This window comes from Seriola dumerili, unplaced genomic scaffold (genome assembly GCF_002260705.1).
Source record: "Seriola dumerili isolate Sdu_G_001 unplaced genomic scaffold, Sdu_1.0 BDQW01001435.1, whole genome shotgun sequence".
Classification (NCBI taxonomy): domain Eukaryota; kingdom Metazoa; phylum Chordata; class Actinopteri; order Carangiformes; family Carangidae; genus Seriola; species Seriola dumerili.
The window spans coordinates 125,899-151,599 of NW_019175690.1; the positions used below are offsets into that span (position 1 = coordinate 125,899).

The following is a 25,701-nucleotide window of genomic DNA, read 5'->3' on the forward strand; positions in this document are numbered from 1 at the left end:
TGGACAAGCAGAATGTGGGGTGGGGGCTAGCTTGCTAGCATTAGCAGTTAGCATTAGCATTTTTTTTATTGATGAAAAAACGTGGACAAGCAGAATGTGGGGTGGGGCTAGCTTGCTAGCATTAGCAGCTAGCATTAGCGTTAGCATTTTTTTTATTGATTCTTTATTGATGAAAAAACAGACAAGCAGAATGTGGGGTGGGGGCTAGCTTGCTAGCATTAGCAGCTAGCATTAGCATTTTTTTATTCTCTATTGGTGAAAAAAACATGGACAGGCAGAACACGGGGGTGGGTGCTAGCTTGCTAGCATTAGCAGCTAGCAATAGCATTAGCATTTTTTATTTGATTCTTTATTGGTGAAAAAAATACGGACAAGCAGAACATGGGGTGGGGCTAGCTTGTTAGCATTAGCAGTTAGCATTAGCATTTTTTTTTTTATTTTTTATTGGTAAAAAAAAAAAACTCAGACAATCACAACATGTGACTGTTGGGGGAAAGACTGTGGAGGGAAGAGATTTATAACTTTTAATTGACATTTATTATATTTGATTTGTTGCATTTGGAGTGGTGTTTGTGTCACCTGATGTCTCATGATGATGTCAGTCCAGTGTTCCCTCTCTTTTAGTTCTTTATTTGGTCTCCACCAGCTCCTGAGGGAAATCTGTCTCTTTAGCTTCTTATTGCTCCATATGTTCAGCAGCTGCTCTCGGACCGTGTCTGTCTGCTGTTTGCTGCTGAGGAGGTCGTGGACAGTGCATCATGTGCTGTGGTGCAGTGGATGGATGGGCATCGGTTGAGAAAACTAAGGTCATCACATGACTCACTATCACAGGGTGAGGAGCCCTGGAGAGAGATCATCAGTTTTACCTGTACCTCAAGTTCTATTAGTTAGTTTATGATAAGTTTATTGCGCTACAGTGACAGTGGTATTACAAGATGAGACGGACAGTTCAGGACATCTAGCACCAGTTACACAGTGAACCTTTCTAAGACAGTCTGCAGTTACTTAGCTCTGCTCCATTAACCCCATTACTGTTCTGTTCAAAGAAATGCATTTTATTAAGTGTTGCTGTATATTGGGTAAACTTTAAATAAAGGGCTGATTTGTTTTAGCACTTGTGTCCTTGAATTCTATTTTTAATTCATATATATGTATTAGGTTAACCTGGATGAAACTAATGCAGTATAATGGAACAGGCCTGCAGTAAATCCTCCTTCATGAGGATTATAATGTTCAGTATTTACTGAATCTGTTTGAGAAGTGTTGTTTTATTGTAATGGTCATTGTGGAGGCTGTGATTGTTGTTGTGGTAATGTTTAAGTTGCAGATCAACTTCTGTAAGTGCATGTACGAGTGTGCATACATGTCTTGCTGTGGTTGGGACAAATCTGGGTTTGAAACCATCAATGTGAGGTTATTGTGGCCAGTCGTGACAGCTTCAAATGCCTTTTTGAGGGACAGCTGCAGTGACTGAGGTCAGAGTCAGGATGAGTCTCTACGACATGAATGAAGCTGAAAGTAACGTCCTTTGTGCAGATTGAAATGAGAGGAGTGAAGTACAAGCACCAAGCAGCAGGAACATTCAAAATTTCTCCAGGAATTTTCTTGTACTTTTAATGTCATCCTCTACCGGCACAGTCTTCCTTGATTGTGTTATCAGTTCTGCTCTTTCTTGTTCAACTTTTTGCATGATATAAAAATATTTTCAACTGAGTGCAGCACAGTCACCTGGGTAACGTGTGTTTTTTCTGTATGCTAATCAGGCTGCGCAGACTCCGTGACGTGATGGGATCCTCAGCAAACGTCATAAGAAACCACACATGTATTCAAGACTAATAACAGTCCTTATTGTGATGGGATATTGAATAGCCTATGAGGTGGAGACCCATGTAAATTAGCCTATAAGTGATCTCGGAAGTATTACGGTTCTTCTGAGTGAGCAGTGAAACCCAGAGTGCCGTATGTAGTAACGCGCTACATTTACATCCGTTACGTTTACTTGAGTAACTTTAGGATAAATTGTAAACTTTCTAAGAGTAGTTTAACTGCAACATACCTTTTACTTTTACTTGAGTATATTTGTGAAGAAGAAGTGCTACTTTTGACTGCGTTTCACCAATCAATGCAGTCACTGGTGACGTTTGACTCCGTTTGACCAATCAAACAGAGCCAGGTGGTCACATGACTAACTGCACACGAACTTTCAGCGGCAAACACCGGCAAGCAAAAAGGCAGAACACAATGGCAACAACAGCGCGCTTCGCGACAATTATTTTAATGTATTATTATGGTGCCACGGGTGCTCAGCTCTGGGGCACTCCTCTACAGCTAGAATAGCTGAGAGGAGGTGCCTCACATCTATTAATATTCTCTTTCGGGTTTATTATTCTTCCACCAAATCTGCGCGTAACTCGTCCCGCAGCTTTGAGAAAACCCCGAAACCCCAAGTAATATATACATCAAAACGTGCATCTTGATCCCGAAAGAGGTGCTATGACTTTTGGTGTTAAAATTCCAATTTTCCCCAAAGTTATTCCCAAAAAAACTGGGAATAAATAATGCATTAGGAATGCATTGGAATTTTCTTTAGAAACCCACAAAATTCACCTTTTTCTACAAAATCTTCACCTTTTTTCTGAGTCACCCAGCTCTCTCATACCTGATGTAGAAATGTGTATTCAAACTATAAAACGGAGGAAAACTTCTGCTCTCCTCAAAAAACACAGGAACTGTTTTTACATAACATGTAAACTGTTCAAACTATGAGCACTCAAAGGAGGAGTGCAAATCACTTTTTCTTCAAAAGTTAGAGTGACAGCGTCAGTGGCTAGAGTGCGTGAAGCAGTAAAAACCTTTATTTTATTTTTAACTCGAGCTCACGGCCAAACCGCTAAAAAAGAGACAAATAATTATTTCTGAAAATGTAGACATAGTTGTTGGGATTCATAAAATGTAACTTTGACAGGCAGGGTCTGCACAAAATTTAAACGGGGGTGCCGAGTCCGGCAGCAATACCTGTCTCACTCTCATTGACACCTAATGTAATCGTCTTTTTTTTTCAAAAGAATCTCACTCTGTCTTCGCACTGAGCTTACTCACTCATTTTCTCAAATTCTGGGCAGATTTTCACATTGCCAAGGCAATGGCAGCTCCTGACCTGTGTGCGTGCGTGCGCCTAGCAACCAGATAACCCACTCTCCAAGCTCCGCTAGCTTTACATTATCCACATGTTAGGTCTTAAATTACATTTAGTTAGGTCTTAAATATGTAAGTCCATTTACTGCTTCCTTTGTTGCTTCTCTTTTTGTTTTGTTAAATGAGTGAATGAAGTTGTGACGGTCCCCGCATAGACAGAGGAGAGGAGAAGCTACTAGCCCTCTCTCGCTGTCACTTCTAGTCGCGTTGCTCTCCTCCCCAATAATGTTAAATTTAGCACCGAAAAAAACATAATAGTGGTAATTTAAATAGCGGTTCATGGGATTTATTAACCCTCAGGGGTCCCTCTGTCCTTTTTTGGACATTTTCTTCACTTTTCTTTTTTGATTAGCTGATCATTTTGGCTGTGTTACAGCTGAAGGTATGGATTTCTGCAAGAAAGTGTCTTTTTTGACATATTTTTAAAATCTAATGTCAGTTACTGTTACAGGTCTATTATACACTGGTAACACATTTTGTACCCTCTGGGGTTCCTCGCGTCCAAAAAAGGACACCCAAAGAAAATGCTATAAAATCATCACATATCAATATGATGCTTTTTTTGCATACATCTCTTAAACCACTTCAGTTCTGCTCAAACCTACCAAATGTTTATTAGTTTTCAGGATTTTAACCCTTTAAATGCCAGTTTGAAGACATGTTGCCTCTTGTTTTATTAAAAAAAACAACACAGAATATGAGATATTTCCCACATAATACATGATGGAGGGACGTGACATTGTTTTATATGAGAGTCTTTTATATCAAGACATTTCTCAAAACCAGAATATGATCAGGGTGACTTTTGAACACTGGAAATAAATCATGTACTCATCCCGGCAGTAGCCCCCATGGCACTCAAAATTTCCCTGGAATTTTCTGGTTGTAATTATTAGTGTTCAGTTTTAATTATTTTGGCACATTCTTTGCATTTACTTTGTTGATATAATATGTTGTAATTTGAACCATTTACTGATATTATGAATAGTTTTGTGTTCTTATTAATTTGGTTAAGATGTATTAAAATGATCTACATTTACAAATATGGTCCTTATTGTTAAAAAGGTTAATAACCCTAAAAATGACCAAAGGAGCACCGCATAATTGTAATGTGAACTGAAATAATCACTTTTATTAGATTTTTTTAAGTAATTGAAGGGGATTAAATAAATAGCAAGTACAGCTTGAGCTTCCATACAAGCAATCCTACAATAACAAAATTCTGCCCCTGTTGCCTAAACAGGGTTTGTTTTGTTATTACTACAAACTAAAAATGTGGTAACTTGTACTGAGAGGTTGGCAACCTATAAATGGTTCATAAACATAACATTATATAAAAATGCAACCAGAAATAAACAGCGGTTTTAAAAACAAATTGACAGAATTTCTCGACTCTCTTCGTCCTTTTTTAACCGCTTCTTTTCATTCTCTCTCCTATTTCTGCTTTTTTAACGTACTAATTTGTGGGTGTGTGTTTATTCCTCAGTTTGGTATCAGCAGCAACACCCTGCACACAGAACAATAGCAGTCAGGTAGGGCAGAGGCTAAACTTGAGTGGCAGGTAGTTGAGAGGTTTTACAGCCTTTCTTATATTCATGGGTGAATAGGTGTAAAATGAATTGACCAACATGCCAATACACAACAAAAGAAAAAAGATGAGATCCAAGTTCTTCATCGTTAACTCATGGGAATGTTATTGTTTGGTAATCTGTCATTTTTTGCTAACAGTACTGTGGTATTTCTCCACTGCACTCACCAAACATCTCCTGTTTAACCCATGGCTGTCTCTGAATAGTAAATTCTTTTTCAAAATAATGCAATACATTTACAAACAAAGAACATATGCTTTAATATATATGTCAGAGAAATGCTTGCAGTCAGACAGTATTTTGATTTTTTAAGTATTTAAAGCCAGACAAAGTAACTGAAACAAAGAAACATGCTTTAGTACATGGTATTTAGCCCTCACACATATCCTATCTTGTGTCAGTTCTCCAAAGAGTAATGCCCCTTAAAATATCAGAATGGTTGCACCATAATATTGCAAAGCAGTTTTGATGTACTACTTCCTTGTAGGTCACACCAGAAAGGCAAATATAAAATTTCTCATACATAGGCTGAGCCAGCGTTGTAAAGTTTTATGCCAGTTGATTAATAAAACAGACATTTGTATATATGAAAATGTTGCATCTTGTTGCTTCAAACATTTTTCACAGACTTTAAGAGAAGCCCACTGATGAGATCACATTTGGGCAGATTTTTCTATAGTTTTATTCACAATTGCTTGTGATGAAAGTGTTTGTGAATGTTTATTGCAAATACCATCCTCTGTCACTATACCACAACCTAAAGGGCTTCTAGTAAAGCATATTTTACCAGTACTGACAAATACAATCTGTATATGCTATAGATAGTATGTTTATCATTTGTTTTCATATACATAAACATAGTTCTTACATAAAAACATAGTCACTATTATGTAAAGGGAAGTCAGTAGCTTATGAAAGTACATACACTTACTTATGTATACTTTAGATATACAATACATGTTTAATACATACAATATTTAGAATATTTATATGCTTACATGGGCTACTTACTTTGCTTCACATACAACAATTTGTTAAAGATACTGTATGTTTGTATATTTGTTGTCCATTTGTTTTCATAGCAGTTGATAAGTAAAGTAGGCTAAGTAGCATAATGATGTGTCCAAGTTCAGCTGTTTAAATTAAACATGCTTGGCGGTAAAGTTGTTTTAAAAGAAAGAAAGATACAAAGAAAGATAGAAAGAAAGAAAGAAAGAAAGAAAAGTAAAAGGCAAGTACTTTTAGTGAGGAGGAAAATAATGGATGAATAGAAAGGGATAAACAAGTAATGGTAAATCAAGAATTTGTCAAAAAAAAAGTCACAATATAAAAAAGGTAAAAAAAAGTCATGGCATAGTCATGTCAGGCTACCTGACACATAACAGAACATGACTCACTAACTCATATTGTTGCGTAATTACCTAAAAATACTGACTCAGTATCTCATAATCTTTACTTACTTTACTCTGTAGTATCAATATGAGGGTAATGTAACATATTTTTTTTTTTTGTTTTGTTTTGTTTCATCTTTTCTTTGGCAGTATCGGACTTCTACACCTACTTCGTCTCCCCAAAATCGCCTCGCTTGACAACCCGGTCCCCGGTTTCGGGGACCGGTCTGTCAATAGGGTCTGACTCAACTGGCCTGACCGGTAGGCCGGGCTGTCAGAGTGTGAAGGGGCGGGACAGGTGAGGAGAGACTACAAGAGAGAAAGGATGGGCGTCTTCTCCTCAGCGTGGGTGTTTCACCATGTGGAGTGTAGACACTGTGGAAGTTTGTTTTTAGTTTGTTATTGTTGTTCATTATTTTTCGCTGTTTTATGTCGCGTTGGAATAATCCTCAGTCGTTTCCGGGTTGTTTTAGCTAACGTTTTAAAAGTGGACTGCGCGAGACACTTTAACGGTTTTTTAAAAAGAAGTGCGGCGTTGTCATCCATCTAGAACAAGTTGTTCGGCTCAGTTTTTGGAAGTTTTGTGTTGTCAACCTAAAAGGGATTGTAGTCTTGTTTTTTTTGTTTAGTTTTTTTTTTTTACGTTTTTTTTTTTGTTTTTTTTTTTGTTTGTTTTTTTTAAAGCCTAATTTGTCTATCAGCTTTGGCTTGTCGCCATGGAGGAATACGACTGTCACTCAACAACACACGACTATCCACATCCGTTTATCCACGGGGTGAAGCTGACCCGAGCGCAGAGGATCAGGGTAACGGTCAAACCGAAGTCTCCATATTTGACTTTTTTTTTCTTCTTTTTTTTTTTTTTTAAATAATGGAGAGAAGCCACTAAGCTCTAGCTCTAAGCTAAGTACTCTTCAAGGGCTTAACTCATCTCCCAACATATGACACCTGAAACTAATGAGGCAGTAATTTGACTGGCAGGAGTCAAGTTTGTCCTTGAAACAGATCCTTCACTTCTGAACACGAACTGACAATGTGCTTGATTTTAATGCCAGCAGTCAGTGTGATAAGGGTGCTCTGTAGAACTGCAACGGTTAGATAAGCCCATTAATCAATTAGTCCATCCACAGAAAACTAATCGTCCATTCATTTCTTAAGGAAAAATGCAAATTATTTACTGTTTCCAGCTTCTCTAATGTGAGAGTTTGGTGCCTCTCTCTCTTTTTATGTCTACATAAACTGAATATATTTGGGTTTTGGACGGTTGAGCTAAAAAAAAAAAGACGCTGCAGGACTTCACCTTTGGATGCTTTAAATTATATCAGGCATTTTCCCTTATTTTCTGACATTTTATAGACAAAAAGATGATTTGAGAACATAATCAGCACATCAATCAAAAGAAAATATCTATGAGTTGTAACCATAGTTCTATATTTATATTGTTGTTGCTTTGGACTCTTGGTTGGACAAAATGAGACACTTCATGACATCTTCTTGGGATCTGAATTTGCATTTTAAACTGTTTTCTGATGTTATGTAGAACAAACCATAAAGCAATTGATCAGTTAAGTAATAAGCATATTAATTGATAATGCAAATATACATTAATTGTATCTTTCACAGTGCTTTCTGACTATGATGCCTGAGCAAAACAGACGGGTTATAAATGTTAAAGGTTATAAATAACATAGACATGGCATGACCGATGATAACCCATACCACAGTGTTGCATAACTCTTGACAGACATGTCAAGAGGGCTGGGTAACCCAACCCTATGATGATGTTAATTATAATATTTTTGCCACACGTGTTTACATCAAGATGTGGCAACTATATGCAAAATGAAGCCATCCAAACTGGTAAACTGGTGTTCAATGCAGTAAACTGTGTTCCACTGTTAAATATTACACCTGACAGAGCTCTTGACACATGCAAAACAAGAACATTTCATAACATTCAGAAGTCAGACTGATTCCCTGCACATCAGAATTCACCATAAATCCTTAATGCAGGGACGGGGGATTAGAAAGTGTAGTTTCATAATGGTGTGTGAGGGTTTCATTACCTGCCATGTCAGTGACTGTACTTTGTGTTTATCCTCAGGGCATTATCTTGGGCAGTATCCTCTTCCCTCTACGCATCACACTGGCGGCCCTTTTCTTTCTCATCATTTGGCCTCTTGCCCGGCTACGACTGGCCGGCCTGTCTGAGGAGGACCGCTCTCGGCCCGTCACAGGCTGGCGACACTGGCTCTTCCATCCCATCGTCTGGCTGCTGAGCCGAGCCGTCTTCTTCTCCCTGGGCTTTCTGTGGGTAAAGGTGAAAGGTCGCAGGGCAGATCTGAAGGAGGCGCCAGTGCTGGTTGTGGCGCCCCACAGCGGCTTTCTGGACATGCTGGTTCTGTGTCCATCCCAGCTGGCAACGGTGGTGTCGCGGTCGGAGAACACCAGCCTGCCGGTCATAGGAGGTGAGGAGCTGTGATTCAGTTGCACCATTTTATCGAATTGCAGATGGATAATCTGATTTGCGCTTGACAGAAAATTAATTGGCAACAGTTTTGATTGGTTCATTGTTTATGTATCAAGCAGAAATGCAAAAAACTGGCTTGTTCCACCTTATTTATGCTGCTCTTCTTCTGCACCTGAACCTTTCTGAAGTTTGATGTAATCTTAATATTGACATAAAATGTTTGGGTGACATTTTTAGACATTCACAACAACATAAAACCAGTGAAAGTTTTGCAAACAGGCTGCATGAGCTGAAATATTGAAACTGTGCCGAGTTTCATCTTTCTGCCAATCACATTGGGCCGACAGGGAAAGGCAAAAATTTTATTCACTCTGCCACAGACATAGTTGTGCTAGCTCCAGTCAGGCAGGATTTGTTTCGTTGTTTATGTCACGTTTAACTGTGCAAGTGCCTGGATGACATAATCTTTTCACCAATATATTTTTGGTCCCTTTTAAACTTTTTTCCTTATTGTGCTTCACAGTACAGTGTAGTCATAGATGGGGAATCTCACCCCAAGTTGTTCACCTACTAGGCAAGAAACCAAGATTAATATTTGGAATAGAGGAGTAAAGAGGACAGTAAAAGTATTCAAGGAAGTCCAAAGATAAACAAGTGACTCAGTCTTTTGGCTTCTAATCTGCTCTGTCTGCTCTGGTACTTCCTGTCTTGCTTTCTTGGCAAACTTGCTCTGGACTCCTTCCTTGGTTCTGGTTTTAATTTTGTTCTTGTGTGACTATTTATTTATTTATTTCAATTGCGTTTCAGCTTTGCTTGAGTTCAACCAGTCTGTGCTAGTAAGCAGGAAGGATCCAGAGTCAAGGAAAAAGGCAGTCACCCAGGTCACAGAGAGGCTGACCTCCAATGGCTACTGGCCTCAGGTAAGACCTTTGTTTGGTCACTCAAACAAATGCAGATTATCTTTTGTCAACGCAAGTCTACAGGGCTTTAAGTAAAACGACAGAGATGATCTTTCTTCTTGGCTGTAGTCTTGTTTACATATCTGGCAAATACTACCAAATTATTCAATCACACTTTTCAACAATTACAGTGGGGTAATGCCGGAAGTCACACAGTGCAAAGCTCATAGAAACTTAAGTTTTTAGTGAAAAATTAAGAAAATAGACTGTATATGTAACTGTCTAGTTTTTTACTGCCTGTGATGGTTTTGTAAATCTGTGGCTTTGGCACAAGCAAACAGCTGCTCAGTATTAGATAAAGTCTTTGGGATAGGAACATGACCTGCTAGATAGAAGAAAAGCGGAACAACACACTTTACACCCTCAAGGGAATCCATTTCTTAATGCATCCTTAATTACAGTTCAGAAATAGCTAAAGTTACTTCAGGCCAGTCCTTATGCACATTTTAGTAAGGAAGAACAGAAGGTGCAGTGTTAAGTCAAATTTGAAACCAGTCTGTCTGAACATAACCACAGAGGCCAGAATGGCCCAAAGATACATCGTCTGTGGAAAGATGTTTCTTTTTTCAGGCTGTAAATGTTGTCAAAAGGCTTGTAAATTCACCTGCTGGAAGTGCAAAGAGCGGGGGTTACCACCGCAGGTCTAAACTCATAAGTCATATTTCTTAATTCTTGGCTAGATGCTGATGTTTCCAGAGGGAACCACGACTAACGGCCGTGCTCTTATCAAATTCAAGCCTGGTGAGTACCGGCAGTCTGAAATCGACACATGAAAACAAAAAAGAGATTGAGAAGAACTGAGGTTTTTATAGCCTGTTTACTACCAGGTACCTTTCTACATCCGTCCTGTGCTTGTGAATCAGTATGTATGAATGAATGAGTGTAAACAACATGAAGAGAAACCAATCCCATCTGGTTTTTCTTGATGTCTGACACGGACAACATACTACAGTTGTTTGTACAGATTATGCAGGAATGAGTCGTGTGAGAGAGAAAAGGCGTAGCAGGTGATTGTTTTGCTGCTGGATGGTTAACTCCTCTTCTGCACCTTTTACTTCTGTCTAATTCCACTATGTCTCATTTTTTCCATGTCACTCATCATCAGGTGCCTTCCTTGCCGGAGTCCCAGTCCAGCCTGTTCTGTTGCGTTACCCCAACAAGATGGTGAGTGAACTTATTAGGGGGTGGCAGGTTGATCTGCTGGTTTGAAACAACATTCAATAACCGAGAAACATGACAGGTTTGATTGCTTCAGCTGCCAGTTGTCCTGTGAAGGTTTATTAGAGAAGATAAAATTGGGTCAACTCAACACTTTACTTCCAAGATGTTTTTGTCCAGGGAGACTGAGACTTTAAATTTAAGTTAATTCTTCCTCAGAGTCAGAAGACACTTAACTCAACTCTAGCTAGGTCTCTTTAAATGTGATTTTGCAAACAAACCTCTGCCCTGGGATTCAATATCCAGAACAATATATTAAGCATATTCTGTATGTTTTGAGAACACATGAGTCGAGTCAAGTCAAATTCATTAATAGAGCATATTTAAAAGAAAATTTAAAATGCAAGTAAAACAAAAAAAATAACTAACATATAAAATTTAAAACATTTTTGTTGTTATATAAATAATGAAGGGGATTTAATTATTAAGAAAGGGAAGGAATTCCCAAGTAAAGCAAGGCACATTAAGGCTTCATTAACTTAAAAAACCCTTTCTTTAAGTGACATAATCTCAAAAGAAGGGCCAGACCACAAGTTCACTTTGCGTTTGTAAACACAGTAATCAGATTTAATTAAGGCGTGCAGCACTGTGCACAAAAGCCCCATGTAAGTACAAGTTGTTAGAGATATATTTAAAACAAACGTTAACAGCAGAAACTGTCATGCTGCATTGGTAACATAACTCTGCACACACAAGATGCTTTGTACTGTTTTGACAACTCTGTCTCATTTTTATCTGTTATGTCTACCTTGTCACTTCGTGACCAAATATGAGTGTATACACTACACTCTCCTACATATTATCAGACAGTCGTTATGTTCCTGAACATGCAGTAACACTTGTCCAGGCCAGTGTTTTGTACACTGGTTCCTGTCAGGGTGTGTTATGAGGGGAATGTGTCTAGAATTACACATGCTATGAAAAAAAGCCTGTCTGTTGCTAAGGATGGTTCTTTTTGTTTGTTCTAGTACCTTGTTGTATTGTGTCCTGTTTGATTAGTCCTTTTATGACCCTCAGGATACTGTACGCTGGACATACAAAGGAACAACCTGGTGAGTTCCTCCATTTTTCTTTCTCCATATCTGTCAAAGCAAGTTAATGTAAAGGGGTTTGGCTCATCGTTTGTCATTTCTGGCTGCATAGAAGTCGAGGCACAAGTACAGGATTTCTACATAGGCAGGAAGTTGAGTAAACTTGGAACCTCAAGGACGCTGAACTTTTTAGACTTCAGCAGTGTTTTCAACAATTTTACTCCCATTACCAGTGGATGTCATAGTAACTAAACCTGTGCACATTTTATGAAGAACACTGCTTTTACATTTCCTGCTTGTCATAATATAAATTTAATCCACATTACCCGCCCCAAACTTTGGCCAAATTCAGCGATTTGCTGTCAAGTAATCATTTTAGTCAGGTAAGGAAAAGAACACATACATTGAATTGGCTGCTGTTGATATAATTTTTTTTCTACTTGAAATATAATATTGACTCTTTGTCCATTAGGCTTGAGGCACTGTGGCACACAGCTTCACAGTTTTACACCAACATGACTGTTGAGGTAAGACTCCTTCACCTCACAAACACGTACAGTAACAGGTGCAGCAAAGCACACCACTGATCACATTCATCAGTAATGTCAGGTGTGGTCAAACACGACATTTTCAAACAGGAGAAGGTATTTTTCAGCTTGATGTGAAGTTACTCTTTGAAAGTTTGAGTGTATGAAAAATATAAATGCCTCTTTGTTTTGCTCAAACTTGCAACTTCACACTGTCCCACCTTCCCCTGTTACCGTGACTAAACATGAGAGAGAACAATGGTTGCCTTATTTTTATTGTTCTACAGTTCCTGCCAGTTTACAACCCATCCCAGGAGGAGAAGAATGATCCCAACCTGTATGCAGACAATGTTCAGAAACTCATGGCCAAGTAAGTAGTGCAGAGGTGAATTTTCAGGGCTACGTCTCATTTCAAAGGAACTGATCTGTCCACAGTAACGGGACTACAGGGTTGAAGGTGTCTGTGAATCAGCTTTTTATAATGCGTTTTTCTGCTGTGCTTCAGGGCCCTTGGCATCCCAGCTACAGACTATGTGATGGAGGGTGGAGTTCCTGTTAGTAAACTGGGTGGTCTCTCTCTTCCACTGGAGTCCCCTGCCAGAAAAACGCTCTCACTGCTGCTGAAAAACGGGTGAGAGAGGACCCTCATTGATGTTCGGTCTCGGCCGAAAATGTTTTATGGCTTTAATAAAAAAGTCAAATTGCCTTTTTTATTATAATTTTCCTCCCTTTCTTCTCTCTCTCAGCCTGGAGGCATCTGAAGTGGAAGCAGCACTGGACCGGATGATTGACAGGTGTCAGTCTGGAGCTCAGGCGTCAAAGGCCAGTGCAGAGGAGCTTGCCTCTGTTCTCGGACTGACAGATAGAGAGACAGCAGTCACTGTCTGTGACCTCTACTCCAAGGTAGAAGCAGTTTTCTTTTGTGTGTGTGTGTGTGTGTGTCTAACAAGATTAACTGCTTGCACAACATCCAAGAGGGCATTTTTCACTGGTGTCGTTTCCACCTGTGTATTTATAGGTAACAGGTGCAGCAGAGAACTAAATGTCCTCTGTTTTATGGCTTTAATACAGCTGCTGGGAGAGTTCACACTGTGAGATGTTAGCAGTAAATATATGAGGCAGATGTTTGTTTTTCACCACAGGTTTTGACAACTATGGTCAAATCTGGTGAATTTAACATTTAAAATATTGAGTACTGTTTCTAGAGCTTTACCCGTTGATTGATCCATTCGTTTTTGTGTAATTTATTGATTACGAAATAGTTTTGTGACATTTGTGCTAAAGGTACATTTCAGTTTCTGTGCTGTGCTCCAGAAACAGATGAGGGGGGTGGGGGGCACAAAATAGAAATATTAAGTAAAACCTCACCAAAAATATGTTGTTTTTTTTGTTTGTTTGTTTTTTTTCAGGATGAAACTGTGGACTTCAGACAGTTTTATTTGAGTGTTGCTGCCCTCTCAGGATTTGTCAGCATCAAATCACTACTTCACACAGCTTTCAGTGTAAGTACTGTTTGTATTTTTTTTATGTCTGAATGTCTGAATGTAATCTGTTGCATTTTCTCAGACTCTGTACGACTTGAGCAGGAAACACTTTAAGAATTTTGTGTTGAAATCTTTATTTATTTATTTTTTTTTTATGCCTCCATGCATAAAATGGTTTAGATGGTTGACTATAAATAGTATAAAATGTTGATGACTGGAGAGAATACCCTCACAGTGAGTTTGTCAAAATGCAAAGCATCTAATGTGTTGCATTATTTTGTCATTGACCTCTCTGACCTGCTAAGTCATGAATTTTATTTATGTATTTATTTATTTTGTGAATGTATGTGTTTTACAGCTGTTTGACCGGGAAGGCAGAGGCAGTCTAAGTGCAGAGGACCTGTCAGACCTCATGGGGGCGCTGCTGGGCCTTCCTCAGCACAGCACCACTGAACTGTACCTGCAGGCCTCCAATCAAGGCCAGCTCACTGAAGGTCAGTGACTCTGAATAATTATCTAATTATCTAACTTAATTGCTCACTATCAAGGGAACTAAAAACTACTGTTTGTTATAGTAGTGAATGAGGGGGTGATTTTGGACATAGCCAAAATGATAATTTTTATGTCCTGCCACTGTAGAGCATGGTATACAGGACATTATGTCGTCATGCTTGTGTGTGTCTGTAAACACATTCTTGTGAACCTTGATAGTAATGAAGTATACCACTTGATAGTACTTGAAGCGTGTGATCTGATAAGATTTTGGTATGACTTGCTGCATAAATTTGCATATTAATGAGGGAACTTTGAATCCTCAGAAATTGCTGTTACTCCTTTAACACTTTATGCTGACAGTTAAGTTTATAGCAGGTATGTAGCATACAAAGACAAACATTGACAAGACAAGACAAAGATCGATAGAAACCTGTGTAAGGTTTTGTTTGTTGTTTTGATTGCTCTTCTTCATTATTGGCAGTTTAGGTTGTCTGTTCATTTTTAATTTTCCTCCCTGCTGTGAGAAGTTATTACTTTATGTAAACTAGAAGCCCAGTGTGTTACGGCTTACACAGTGTGAAATGTTTTGACATGGGGTAATAATAATAGAAGGATATTTAATGTCAAACTTGAGGCAATTTACTTTTAAGCAAAAAGGCAAGTGACACCTGACTGAACATTTGTGTTTCATCAGGTGATATTTAAGGGTCAAAACACTTTAAAATCCTCATTACATCTGCTTTGTTTCCTCAGAAAATCTGCTCCAAGTGCTGACGACCCACCCGACCTATCAGAGAGTAGTGAATGAATACCTGCAGCCTGAGGAGGCGGGCTCTCACCTGCCATTCTCTTCGCTGGCCAATGGGGAGGCTGTGAACAACAACGGAAACGTGCACAACAGCAACGGATCCCTCCACTACAACAAGAAGTTTGAATGAGGGTTTTTCTGAATATTAAATGAGAGTCGGATTCCTCTTTCTGCAGGATGTTGAGTTTTTCTGTGCTTATCATCGTCAAGTGCAGTTATGAAGATATGAGACAGTTTGAACAAGAATAATCATCGACAAAGTATTGTATTTTTAAAGTTTCGTGTCACACAGTATGTGTGTGGATGTATGGATGCATTTTTTAAATCCTCATGTCAATCTTGCAATTATTGGACAGCCAAAGAACGTATGCTACAGTGGCTTTCTGAAGTGTGTGTGTGTGTGTGTTTTTGAGGCCAGGAACTTGGAAGGTGTGTGCATGTTTAACTGTATGCCTTTTTAATTACCATGAAGAAAGGACTCAGTCACTTTTGTCATTTGAAGCCATCAAATGTCTTATTTATAAAATTTCCTCCTATGTATATAAAAACATCTTTTTTAAAGGGACAATGGAATGTGCAAAAAAAAAAAACTATACACTCAAAGTTTATTCTGTAAATGAATTATTTCTTACATTTTTGTATGAATATAGTTTTTTGTTAACAATTAATTAAACTGTGAATTGTTTTAAGTAGATTTTGCTGTTTGGGTTGTCCGTCTTTTTCCCACCTCTTTCTGTTTTTCCTTTTCCCGCCTTTTCTTTCCCATCACCTTTGGTTTGTGCAAGATAAAGTCCGTATATTTTGTAGGTAACTTGGAGAGCCGCCTTTGTTTCTTAGAAGGAAAGCGTGGGACCTGGATTCGCCTGAGACTCATTCTGGTTTTCGTTGCACTCCTCTCATCTCTTGAAGGCGTCTTGCCTGCAGTTTTTTCACCTTCAAAAGTTTCTTGTCCAGTCAAACGAGATGGATTTGAAATCAGTTTGTCCACGGCCTTTGTTTTACTTCTTGTCCTTGGTGTACAGACGCCAAATGTTTCATCATTGTTGCTTGACCCCTCATCGCCTTTCTCAATCCATGTTTGCCTCTGCTTCTCAGCTCTCCTAGAGTCAACCTCCCTCTTGATCTTCCACCTTGCTCTTTTCATCGGACTCTTGATGATTTCCGTCTCAATCCCCACATTTTCTGTCTCGTTTACCTTAGTCTCTTCAGAAGCCTCATGTTCCTGCCGATATCTTTTCATCGGACTCAGCGGTAGGCTTGGGTGTTTTGCCTCTTCTCCATTTGCCCTTTCCCCCTCACCTTTCCCATCTTCTGTCTGGTCTGGACTTGGTTTGCGACTAGACACCTTTGGCTTTGGTGACGTTGAGCTGTAAAAATCACAAGTCTTCGTTTGCATGACCTCACTGTGTCCACCAGCTCCGTCTTCACTTAGTGCTACTGTTTTGCCTTGTTGCTGGTTCACTTGAATCGACTCTGGATCTAGACTGGGGGATAATTTTGGATTTTTCACAGAGGGCGACTCCAGGCTCGAGAGAGGATGCTTATGCTCATCTCTGTCATTCAGTGGTGCTTCCCCTGGGGCTTTCTGGCCGCCTTGATCGATCATTATCATGTCTGTTGGAGGAGCTGTCTGAACTCCTGGGCTCTGCTGGGATGATGCTGTAGGTGGAGAGACGGTACTGAGGTTTGCAGAGTCCTCGTTGACCTTGCCCACCTTTATTTGCAAATCTTTATTTGTATCGTTCGCTGTCTCGCTACTCTCCTCTTCATCCTCCCTGCTTCTGCTTCTTTTAACCGGACTTGAAACAGACTCATTTGCATACTCCTTTACATTCACTTCTACTTTGTCCTGCATTTCTCTCTCGGGTGAGGCCTCTATCTCACTTGTTTCCATCTGTGAGTGTTGGCTTTTCCTTCCATCTCCAGAAGCAGAAGGAGGAATCAGCTGTGCTTTTTCCTCAGTAGTTATGCTCCTAGTTCTCCTCCTTACAAAACCAGATATTTGAATCCCTTCCTGTTTTCTTTTTATACTCTCCTCATCCTTTTCACTTTTCTCTTGTGGTGTTGTGGTTGAAAGAGTGTTTTCTACCTTGTCCTCAGAGGCAGAGGCAGGGGAGCAGTGCGAGGGCAGTGACTCCAATTCGAGTCTCTGTATCTCCACTCTGAGCTTTTGGTGCTGTTCATTCTTTCCCATCTCGGAAAATTGCTCGACTGTGTGTGTTATTTTTGTTCCTTGGCTCCGCTCTTCAAAATTACTCTCCTCTCTTTTACATAATTGTCTTCCTCCCGAGGACCGTCTGCTCTGTTTTTCATAAATTACCCCGTCTTTCTTAATGCTCCTTTCACTTGGTTTCCTCTCGTCTGATCTCTCTGTTTTGAATCCACCAATAAGTCCTGCTTTCTCTTTTTCATTTTGAACTGACAGCCTCTGACTGCGTCTGACTTTGACGAGTTTGGTTTCATTCTCTTTATTCTCTTCCTTCTGTTCAAAACTCATTTTAGCCATCCCTTCTTCTCTTGCTTTTCTAGCTGTTTTCTTTGGCGTCTCTGATGTTCTAGCACCTTTTTCCAAAATGTTCTCACATTTTTTCTCAGTGACACGTCGCTCTCTTGTTCTGAATTCAGAGAAAATGCGAGGTGACGCTAATTCTTGAGAAATTGGCAGTCCTTCTGGTGACTCTAATATCTGTTCTTCAGGCACTGAGCCTGATGAGTTGCCATCAACTTGAGCATCAGAGGAGTCTGGATGGGAATCTGCCACAGAGGACGAACTGGCTGGCGCAGGGATTGCATTGTTAAGGTCATTTTTGGGTGACATATCTTTTAGGCACGAGGACTCTGGGTTTATGTGTCTGGGACTATGTTGGTCTTCAGACTCCCTTATCAGGGGAGGAGGAAGTGCTTTCCGAGCCAGGACCCTTAGAGCTTGAGGGCCAGCTGACTGTGATTGGCTGTTGGTCAACAAATCAGCACTGAAATGAGGTGCAGGAGGGTCTTCAGTTGACCCTGCAACACTGGAACTTGAGGGGGACTCGGAGGCAGTGGGTTCCCAAGGTAGAGGTCCGCTCTTGGTCTTCTGGGACAACTGAGCTGACTGGGTGTTTGCAAAGTTTGAGAGGGACATTGCGGCGTCTTCTGACACGATTGGACCACTGTCATCTGCAAGAAATAAGGCTGCCAATACATCATGGTCTGCTGTCTCCAAGTCAAAAGTAAGAACGTCTGGGGCGGAATGTGGAGACAAAGTGAAAGTATTCTCCATGAAAAGGGAGCCATCGTGACAAAGACTAGACAAGGCATCAACAGGACTGAAGTGTTCTGGCGAACCATCAGTTGGCAGTTGTCTTTCCTTTGATCCTGTATGCAGAGGCGCAATTTGCCAATCGTGGTTTGGATTGGTCTCAGAGTTGCCCGGAGGATCCAATATAGGTGTCTGAGATGTTTGATCAGGTACAGGATCACTGATGGAGTCAGCAGACAGTTGATGTGATTGTTCCTGCACAGTCATCTCCAACACCTGTAAACCAAGAGGAAAAACAGGAAGAAGAAAAACTTACTAAGGTAATTAACATTTTTCTTGTGGCATTTTCCCAGATGCAAACAGGTATGCAGTATCTCATCTTTTCATACACAACCCAGCATTTGACTTTTCTCATAGAATTATGACTTAATACTTGTCGTCATAAAGCAAAAAAGTATCATGTTACCCATTGCTTTAATTCATTCAGTGGAAAAAGGTCAATGGATTCTGGATCTGGAGACACGGGGGGATCCAGATGCTCTGCATTCAGTCTCGATCCCAGCTGAGAGGAAGAGATGAAAGAAGAAGAATTAAAGGGCCCTGTAGAGATTTAGTGTTGCGCTTTCAAAATCTGGGGAGGGGCAGATTTAATTTGTGAAAATTGAAGCAGTAGAGGCCAACAACCCTGCATCTTACATTTGTCACAATTCAGCTCAACAGCATCTTTCTTTAGACCCGTCCTGCCTGATAAACGCCCAAATCTTTGAGGCTCCACAGGCCCAGGTTGAAACATGTCTTATCATCCAGCAGCAAGACAGTAAAAGAAATATATACATCTAACTCCTCACACTGTGCATAATAACTACAGTAATGATATAAGAGACGCACCAGAGATGACCTGTCAGTTATAGGATCGCTGCTGGAGTTGGCAGAAGGTTGATGTGACTGCTCCGGCAGCGTCGCCTGCAAAGTCAGAAAGAAGAAACAAAAAGATAAATAATAAATAAATAATTTTATAAATATGCAGTATACTTCACATTTTTATTTTTACAGAAAGGTCAAACTGCAGGGTTCAGTGACCCTCGGTTACTGACTCACAGCGGCGCAGTATTGTTGATGTTAATGGTCAAAATGGCACTTGTTCTTCTAATCCTAGATCGACCTGCCGCATCACGAGGCAATAATACACATCTGTTACTGTACTTATTCTCATGTTACCTCTTTCTCTTGTGGTTCCAGAGCGATAAAGTCGAGGATATCCGGGTCTGAAGAGAGGAGGGACTCCAGGAACTCTGTATCCAGTGTCGACTCCACCTGAGACAAAGAAGTGAGCACACAGGGACACACAAGATATATTTTTAAACCTTTGTGGCAAACAAGATAATAATATTGTCAAAATTTAAAAAGAAATTATAGGAGAATAATTTAATTTAAAAGTCGCTACTTATGCACTTAAGTTTCTCCCATTTTATACTAATGCCTGACGTACTTTTCTGACAAAGTCCTCATCGCTGCACAGTTCATCCAGATACTCCAGAAAGATGCTGTTTTCTGTCTCTAGTTTCTCCTTCTCTCCATCCTCGTCGTCCTCATCCTCACTCTCTTTGACCTCCACGTTTTCATGAATCTGAGAATAATCAAAACAGCAGAAAAATTGGGATTTTTTTTTTTTTCATAATGAAATATTGGCTGTTTTGAACAAACTTTTAGATTTTAAGGATTTTTTCAAAGGTATTTTTGGTGTTTTTCTTATGAATGTTTTAGTAACTCCTTAAACAGATATTCTTTTAGAAACAATAAATACATTCTCCTTTTCATTCATTCATTCATTCATCCTTAATGTAAATTTTTCTAGATTTTATATTATAACCCAAAGCTGTTGACCTTATCGGGACAGAGGGAGTCCATGATCGTCATGTATTCTTCAAAGGCGCGTTCTGCCAGCGATTCTTCATCTAAAGAGAGAAGAGATCCAGGAGAAACCACAGACTCTGCGGATTGTAGTTCCTCATCAGATGCATCATTTCTCTGCTGTTTTTCTGTGATGATAAAAGAAGTAAAAAAATCAGTTTGACTTTTAACCATTTTCATTTCTTCTTAGCATCCATAAGCTCTCTGTGTCCTGCAGGAAGGATTCATCCTCCAGGCATCATGAATGTTAGTGCAAAATTTCACAGCAATGCATCCAATAGTTGCTGAGATAATTCAGGGGAAAGGTAATGTCGATTTTTAGATATAAAGCCTTGACCTCTGACCTTCTGACTTGGCCTTCTCTTTACTCTGCTCTTTTCCTGCAGACTTTGGCGTCACATTTAACTGCTCACCAACTGGCTCAACTGCCTTCCTTGACAACCTGGGGTCAGACATGTGATATTAGATACAGTACTAAAGTCATGATTTAATTATGGACCAGTCGATACAATAATATAATGCTGTCTGATGTGTGTTCCTTACAGGTCAGGCTCGCAGGGCTGCTGGACAGGTTGAGACTGTGGACACACACACCAAACGGGGCGAGCCTCAGGCAGGAGGAACCAGGACTGAGGGGGGGAAAATGGGCTGTATGGGAACAACACACAGGGGCTAAAATCACACCTGGCGTTGGGTGTGGTATTCATCCAGCAGGCCTCTTGACCAAACCAGGGGGTCATTCTGAGCTCTGGTACAAGTGGTGTCACGTCAGTCTGGACGCCTGGTGATAAAGCCTGGAGGTTGAATAGAGGGGGACAAATACTGGGCATGAAAGTTAAGTTAAAGGGATTCTCATGGGCTTGTATCTGGGGGTGGGTGGGGCCCATCATCAGGCTTGGCAGGGAATGTAGAGTTTGCTGGTTTGGATTTTCTTCCTTTTTCGTCCAAGATGGCGTGTCTCTGTTCTGCTCAGAATGAGCAAACCTCCTTTCTCCAGCAGTGGAAGCTCTCAGGGATGCCACCTCATCCATCCTCGCCCGATGAGGCTCCGATGAACAAAGCTGCCCAACGCTGCTATCTGACAATTCATGGATGTGTAGCTCTTCTTGTGAGGCAGATCTGTCGGTAGGAAACAGGCGATGATCTTCTCTGTCAGACAAGATGATCTCAGGTGGATAAATCGGCACTGGATCCATTCTTTATCTCTGTCGCTGTGTAACTGTTAAAGGTGAATAGTGAATATCAGCAGTTTGTAATTTGGCCATTGTCGTTGTTTATTATTGAGATTGTTTAGTGTGTAGTTCCAAGTAATAGAAAAAAGTGCAAACAGAAAACAATAAAAAATGATGCAAAAAACTAAATTATTTTATCATCATTACTATTATTTATGTTCACTTAAATGTTTGTTTTTGTGTTTGAGGGCCCCTTTGCCTCTCAAGACCTTTATCATCTGATTAAATTTGTGCCTGGATGTGTTGGTTCATATCTGCAAGATAATAAAGTAATATATAACATTGTGCATTTGAGAAGCTCAGTAGCTGCTATGATTTCATCTGTGGACGAGAGCTTGCGTTGGAACAGATCCATCTACATGGCAGCTATATGCAAACTGCCTCCATCTGCTGGTAAACTGTGTGATACTGTTACAAGCTCAAGAAAAAGCTAGTAAGGAGACTTTGAGTTGTTATTGTATTGGTCAAAAATGTACCTTCACTCATTAAGCATTATGTGATGACTTAAATTTATAATACATAAACAACATATATTACTTTCTTTGTTAATATTAGAGCCTGGAACAATTGGGTCCATGTTTTTCCTTAAACAAGCAGTAATTACCATGTTTCTTCTCTGAAGCATCTTTTTTAAATTAATGATTAAATGAACTGCTTCTATTAAATTTATAATTTTAAGGAGCATTTCCACATGACAAGTGATTAAAACACAGGAGACTCATCCTTTGTGAAAAGTGAGAAGTTGAACCTTGTTTGCACACGCTCAAGATACTAACTGAACGTTCAAAACCCTGGATACAGGTTTAATTATCAGAGAGAACAGTGTCAGTGGAAAATAACACACATTGTGGATCGCTCAAATATTTCTCATCAGGCTTACCTTTCTTGTGGGAGATGATTAGTCTTCAACCAATGCTGTAAAAATGTGTTCATCAGTTTGTCTCTGCTCATGTTTTAAAAATAAACTTGATTCAGGTCGACTTTTGTTTACTTCTGACTAAAAGTTCTGTGCATGTAAACATTCCAGACTCCATAAAGTCTCATAAATAAAAATTTTACCAGATTGTGTCAGAAATCTGAAACAGTTGTGTTGCAAAACATCTTCTAGAAAGAAGAAAAAAAATCAGTTTATTAAAATGAAAGTTGTAGACAAAGTGAATTTATATTTTGTTGAATACATTTCAAAAGCCACTATTTTCCAAAGTGGGAGACATAAAAAAAATATGTTTCATTGAATTTTATCTATATTGATATTCATACATGAAAAGCTTCATATACTTTCTATCTAACAAGTGAGCATTAGCCATCTGCGGATGAAGCCCATTACAAGTGGCTGAAAGCTCTAGAAGAAATCTAGAAAGAGAACTTTGAGGTAAGAGCTTCTTTTTCAAGGTTAAAAATCAACCTTGAAGCTCAGAAGCATTTTCGTGTCTCTCTGCTAGTACTTTTTTTTAGGGACCTTTAGGGACTTTGGGTGTTTAGGAGGATATTAGGAGACTCCAATTCCCAGAATGCCGAGCGCTTTGAATTCAGAACCGGATATCCGCTCTGCCATCCGGGCGACGAGAAACTTTGCTGCACGTGGAAACTGAAGGAGAAAATTTGTTTTCTTTTCGATACAAGTCAGCTAATATTATTATTTTTTTTCATTTTTGTGGATCTACAAAACAAGTGCTTTCCGCGATGTTTCTGCAGTATTACGTGGACGAGAAGGGGGACAGAGTCTACACTCTGAAGGTAACGTTATGTTTACATCCCCAACATGTGACTTTACTCTCCATTAATGTATTTTTGCTCCTAGTTTCACTCTAGCTCGTCGATATAGAGGCTTATTTGAGCTCGTTGAACATTTTCGATCTCTGGAAACGCTGGTACATAATTGTTATTACGTTAACGTACAGGAGACCGAGGCGAAAATGATTTAAACCCTGTAATTCGACTGTTAAACTTAACATGGGGCAAACAAAGCTCATTGAAATAAAAGACATACGTAAACAAAAAGCAACATCAGCGAGTGAAGTCTTATCACAGGTAACATGCAGCTGGACGTTAGCACTGAATGGAATAATCAGATAGCTGGAGCTGCAGACAACAGTTCTTTTTATCATATATAATCAATCAATTTGTGACAAATAATTTATTCCACCAGATATCCAAGACATTAAATACTCTCCACAGGCTACCAGAATCCAAGTTTTTGTGTTCTCATACTTCTTGCAAGCAAAAAATAAACAAAGTATTCAAAACATGTAAATGTATATTCCTTTATTTCTCATTCTCTCCTGGTTTACGTTTAACATCCAGTTTATATAAAAGCTGCAACTATGAGTTGATTTATTAATTAGTTGGTTGACATAATTAATCAGTAGCTATTTTTATAATCATTTACTAGCTTTAGTCATTGCCGCAATGGTATGAGCTGTGGAGTGTTTACTGCTTTTCCTTTACATGATAGTGAACTGAATACCTCTGGGTTCTGGACTGTTGTTCAGACAAAGCAAGACATTTAAAGACTTCATCTTAGTCTGTGGGAAATTACAATGGTCATTTTTAACTATTGACTGACATTTGATATTTTTTAGACAAAACAGTACATCAATTAGTTGAAAATATAATCTGCAGATTAATCAGTAATAATAATTGTTGCATACCTAGTTTTATATGCTTATTACTTTTCAGTCATAAGTTTTCAGCTGCAACGTTCACTTTTTTCCACAATGTCTAATCGTCAAGACTGAAAGGTTCATAACTTTCAATAATACAGATCTCTGTTGCCTGATTTAACATTACAAAGCACACAATAAATCTGAGGAGTTGTGAGGTTATCAACAGGACAGGGAAGGAAAGAAAGATATATATATGTTTTAGATACAATAACATTTATTTATTTTCCTCTAGACTTTATTCTTGGGAATCCTGGATGGTTTTGCCTTTTCTGCCCTAAAACAATGATTCAAAGGACACTAGAGAGGCAAAGTCATGTTTTGGCTAGAGTTCATAGATCGATGTGACCTATGATGATGTAGTGCAAGGAGACTTCACTTATTTTAAGGTTGGGGACCACTGAAGTAGATGATTAAACAAGCAATAGTGTTAAACAAGCAATATATGAACTATCAATAAAAAGTCTTTTATTCATCGCTCCCAGTGCTGAAATCAACTGAGCTTTCTCTTTCCTTCTTTGTCACCAACAGAAGATATGTCCTGACGGGCAGCCCACCAGCTCGGCCCATCCAGCCCGCTTCTCCCCAGACGACAAGTTCTCCCGACATCGGGTGATGTTGAAGAAACGCTTCGGCATTCTGCTCACCCAGCAGCCCAGACCTGTTCTGTGAGAGAGAGACAGAGAGAGAGAGAGAGGGCAGAGGTGAAAGCAGAAGGAGGGAGAGGTGGATCGATGGAGACCAAGAATTGGAGGGGTGAAGGCGAAGATAGGACTGCAAAGCAAAGAGCAGGAAAGCTCCAGGCCCAAATCGAAGGGACTGTTATTGCATTGGATATCAGCTGTCATTGATTATTTTTTTATGTGCTGTAATTTGTTGACATTCAGTTTAGGTTATTGTTATGATTTTGTTTTCATGCTGAATAAATGTTCAGTTCATAAACTCTATTCTTTTGTCTGAGTGTATATAAAATCCAGAGTAGGTGACAAATTAAAGAATAAAACCTGACTAAAATCAGTGGGGGAAACGTAACAAAGTAAATGCTTCCATATAGAGCATGAAGGCAACCAAGGGGTTACGGCCTGCTAAAGAATCACAACTGGTGAGATGAATAATGGGGTAGGAGAAAAAGAAAAGTTCTAAACAAACTTGTATCTATTTATTTATTTTGACTTTTCCATAATCTTGGCTTTTTTGAAATATTGGATACTTTCACCTTTTGGGAACTTGAACAGTTATTGGACCAGTGGAAATGCTAGCAACTCTGAAATGTGACCAAATAGCACACTAGTGTTTGTAAGATGTCACAAGACAAGAAGGATCGGAACCAATGGCGTAATTCTAAACGCTGTTGTGTTTTATATGTTTATTATGAATTTCTTTAAAATGACACAGAGCTGCAAGCTCTTGATCTGAAAAGTAACAACTACAGCTGTCATGGAGAAAAAGTACAGAATTTCCCTCTTAAATGTAGTGGTGTAAACATA

The 25,701-nt window shown here is 39.4% G+C and overlaps 2 protein-coding genes across 3 annotated transcripts in view; both read left to right on the forward strand.

Annotated features, from left to right (window-relative positions):
* The window catches only part of lpcat4 (lysophosphatidylcholine acyltransferase 4), a 17,745-nt gene extending 2,002 nt beyond the window's left edge, over nucleotides 1-15,743 (forward strand). The window contains exons 1-13 of one of the 2 annotated variants that reach the window (XM_022768172.1): nucleotides 6,867-6,981; nucleotides 8,280-8,643; nucleotides 9,453-9,565; nucleotides 10,285-10,345; nucleotides 10,710-10,768; nucleotides 11,840-11,874; nucleotides 12,326-12,380; nucleotides 12,668-12,750; nucleotides 12,886-13,011; nucleotides 13,127-13,283; nucleotides 13,790-13,882; nucleotides 14,223-14,358; nucleotides 15,113-15,743. In XM_022768172.1, coding sequence (XP_022623893.1) covers nucleotides 6,892-6,981; nucleotides 8,280-8,643; nucleotides 9,453-9,565; nucleotides 10,285-10,345; nucleotides 10,710-10,768; nucleotides 11,840-11,874; nucleotides 12,326-12,380; nucleotides 12,668-12,750; nucleotides 12,886-13,011; nucleotides 13,127-13,283; nucleotides 13,790-13,882; nucleotides 14,223-14,358; nucleotides 15,113-15,297 — 1,557 coding nt within the window. In that variant the 5' untranslated portion in view covers nucleotides 6,867-6,891 and the 3' untranslated portion in view covers nucleotides 15,298-15,743. Of the gene's footprint in view, nucleotides 1-6,866; nucleotides 6,982-8,279; nucleotides 8,644-9,452; nucleotides 9,566-10,284; nucleotides 10,346-10,709; nucleotides 10,769-11,839; nucleotides 11,875-12,325; nucleotides 12,381-12,667; nucleotides 12,751-12,885; nucleotides 13,012-13,126; nucleotides 13,284-13,789; nucleotides 13,883-14,222; nucleotides 14,359-15,112 lie in introns of those variants that run through there. The other variant, XM_022768173.1, reaches the window with a different exon arrangement.
* Nucleotides 15,744-23,098: 7,355 nt separating this feature from the next.
* Nucleotides 23,099-25,161, forward strand: nop10 (NOP10 ribonucleoprotein). The gene is made up of 2 exons (XM_022768191.1): nucleotides 23,099-23,288; nucleotides 24,746-25,161. Exons 1-2 carry the CDS (start codon nucleotides 23,235-23,237, stop codon nucleotides 24,884-24,886), a joined length of 195 nt encoding a protein of 64 aa, XP_022623912.1. The 5' UTR covers nucleotides 23,099-23,234; the 3' UTR covers nucleotides 24,887-25,161.
* The last annotated feature ends 540 nt before the right edge of the window (nucleotides 25,162-25,701 follow it).

Excerpts from the sequence above, each read along its gene's own strand:
- nop10 (XM_022768191.1), top strand. The coding sequence starts at position 23,235 with ATGTTTCTGCAGTATTACGTGGACGAGAAGGGGGACAGAGTCTACACT. Across the intron at positions 23,289-24,745 it reads ACAGAGTCTACACTCTGAAG|AAGATATGTCCTGACGGGCA; the intron begins GTAACGTTATGT and ends TGTCACCAACAG.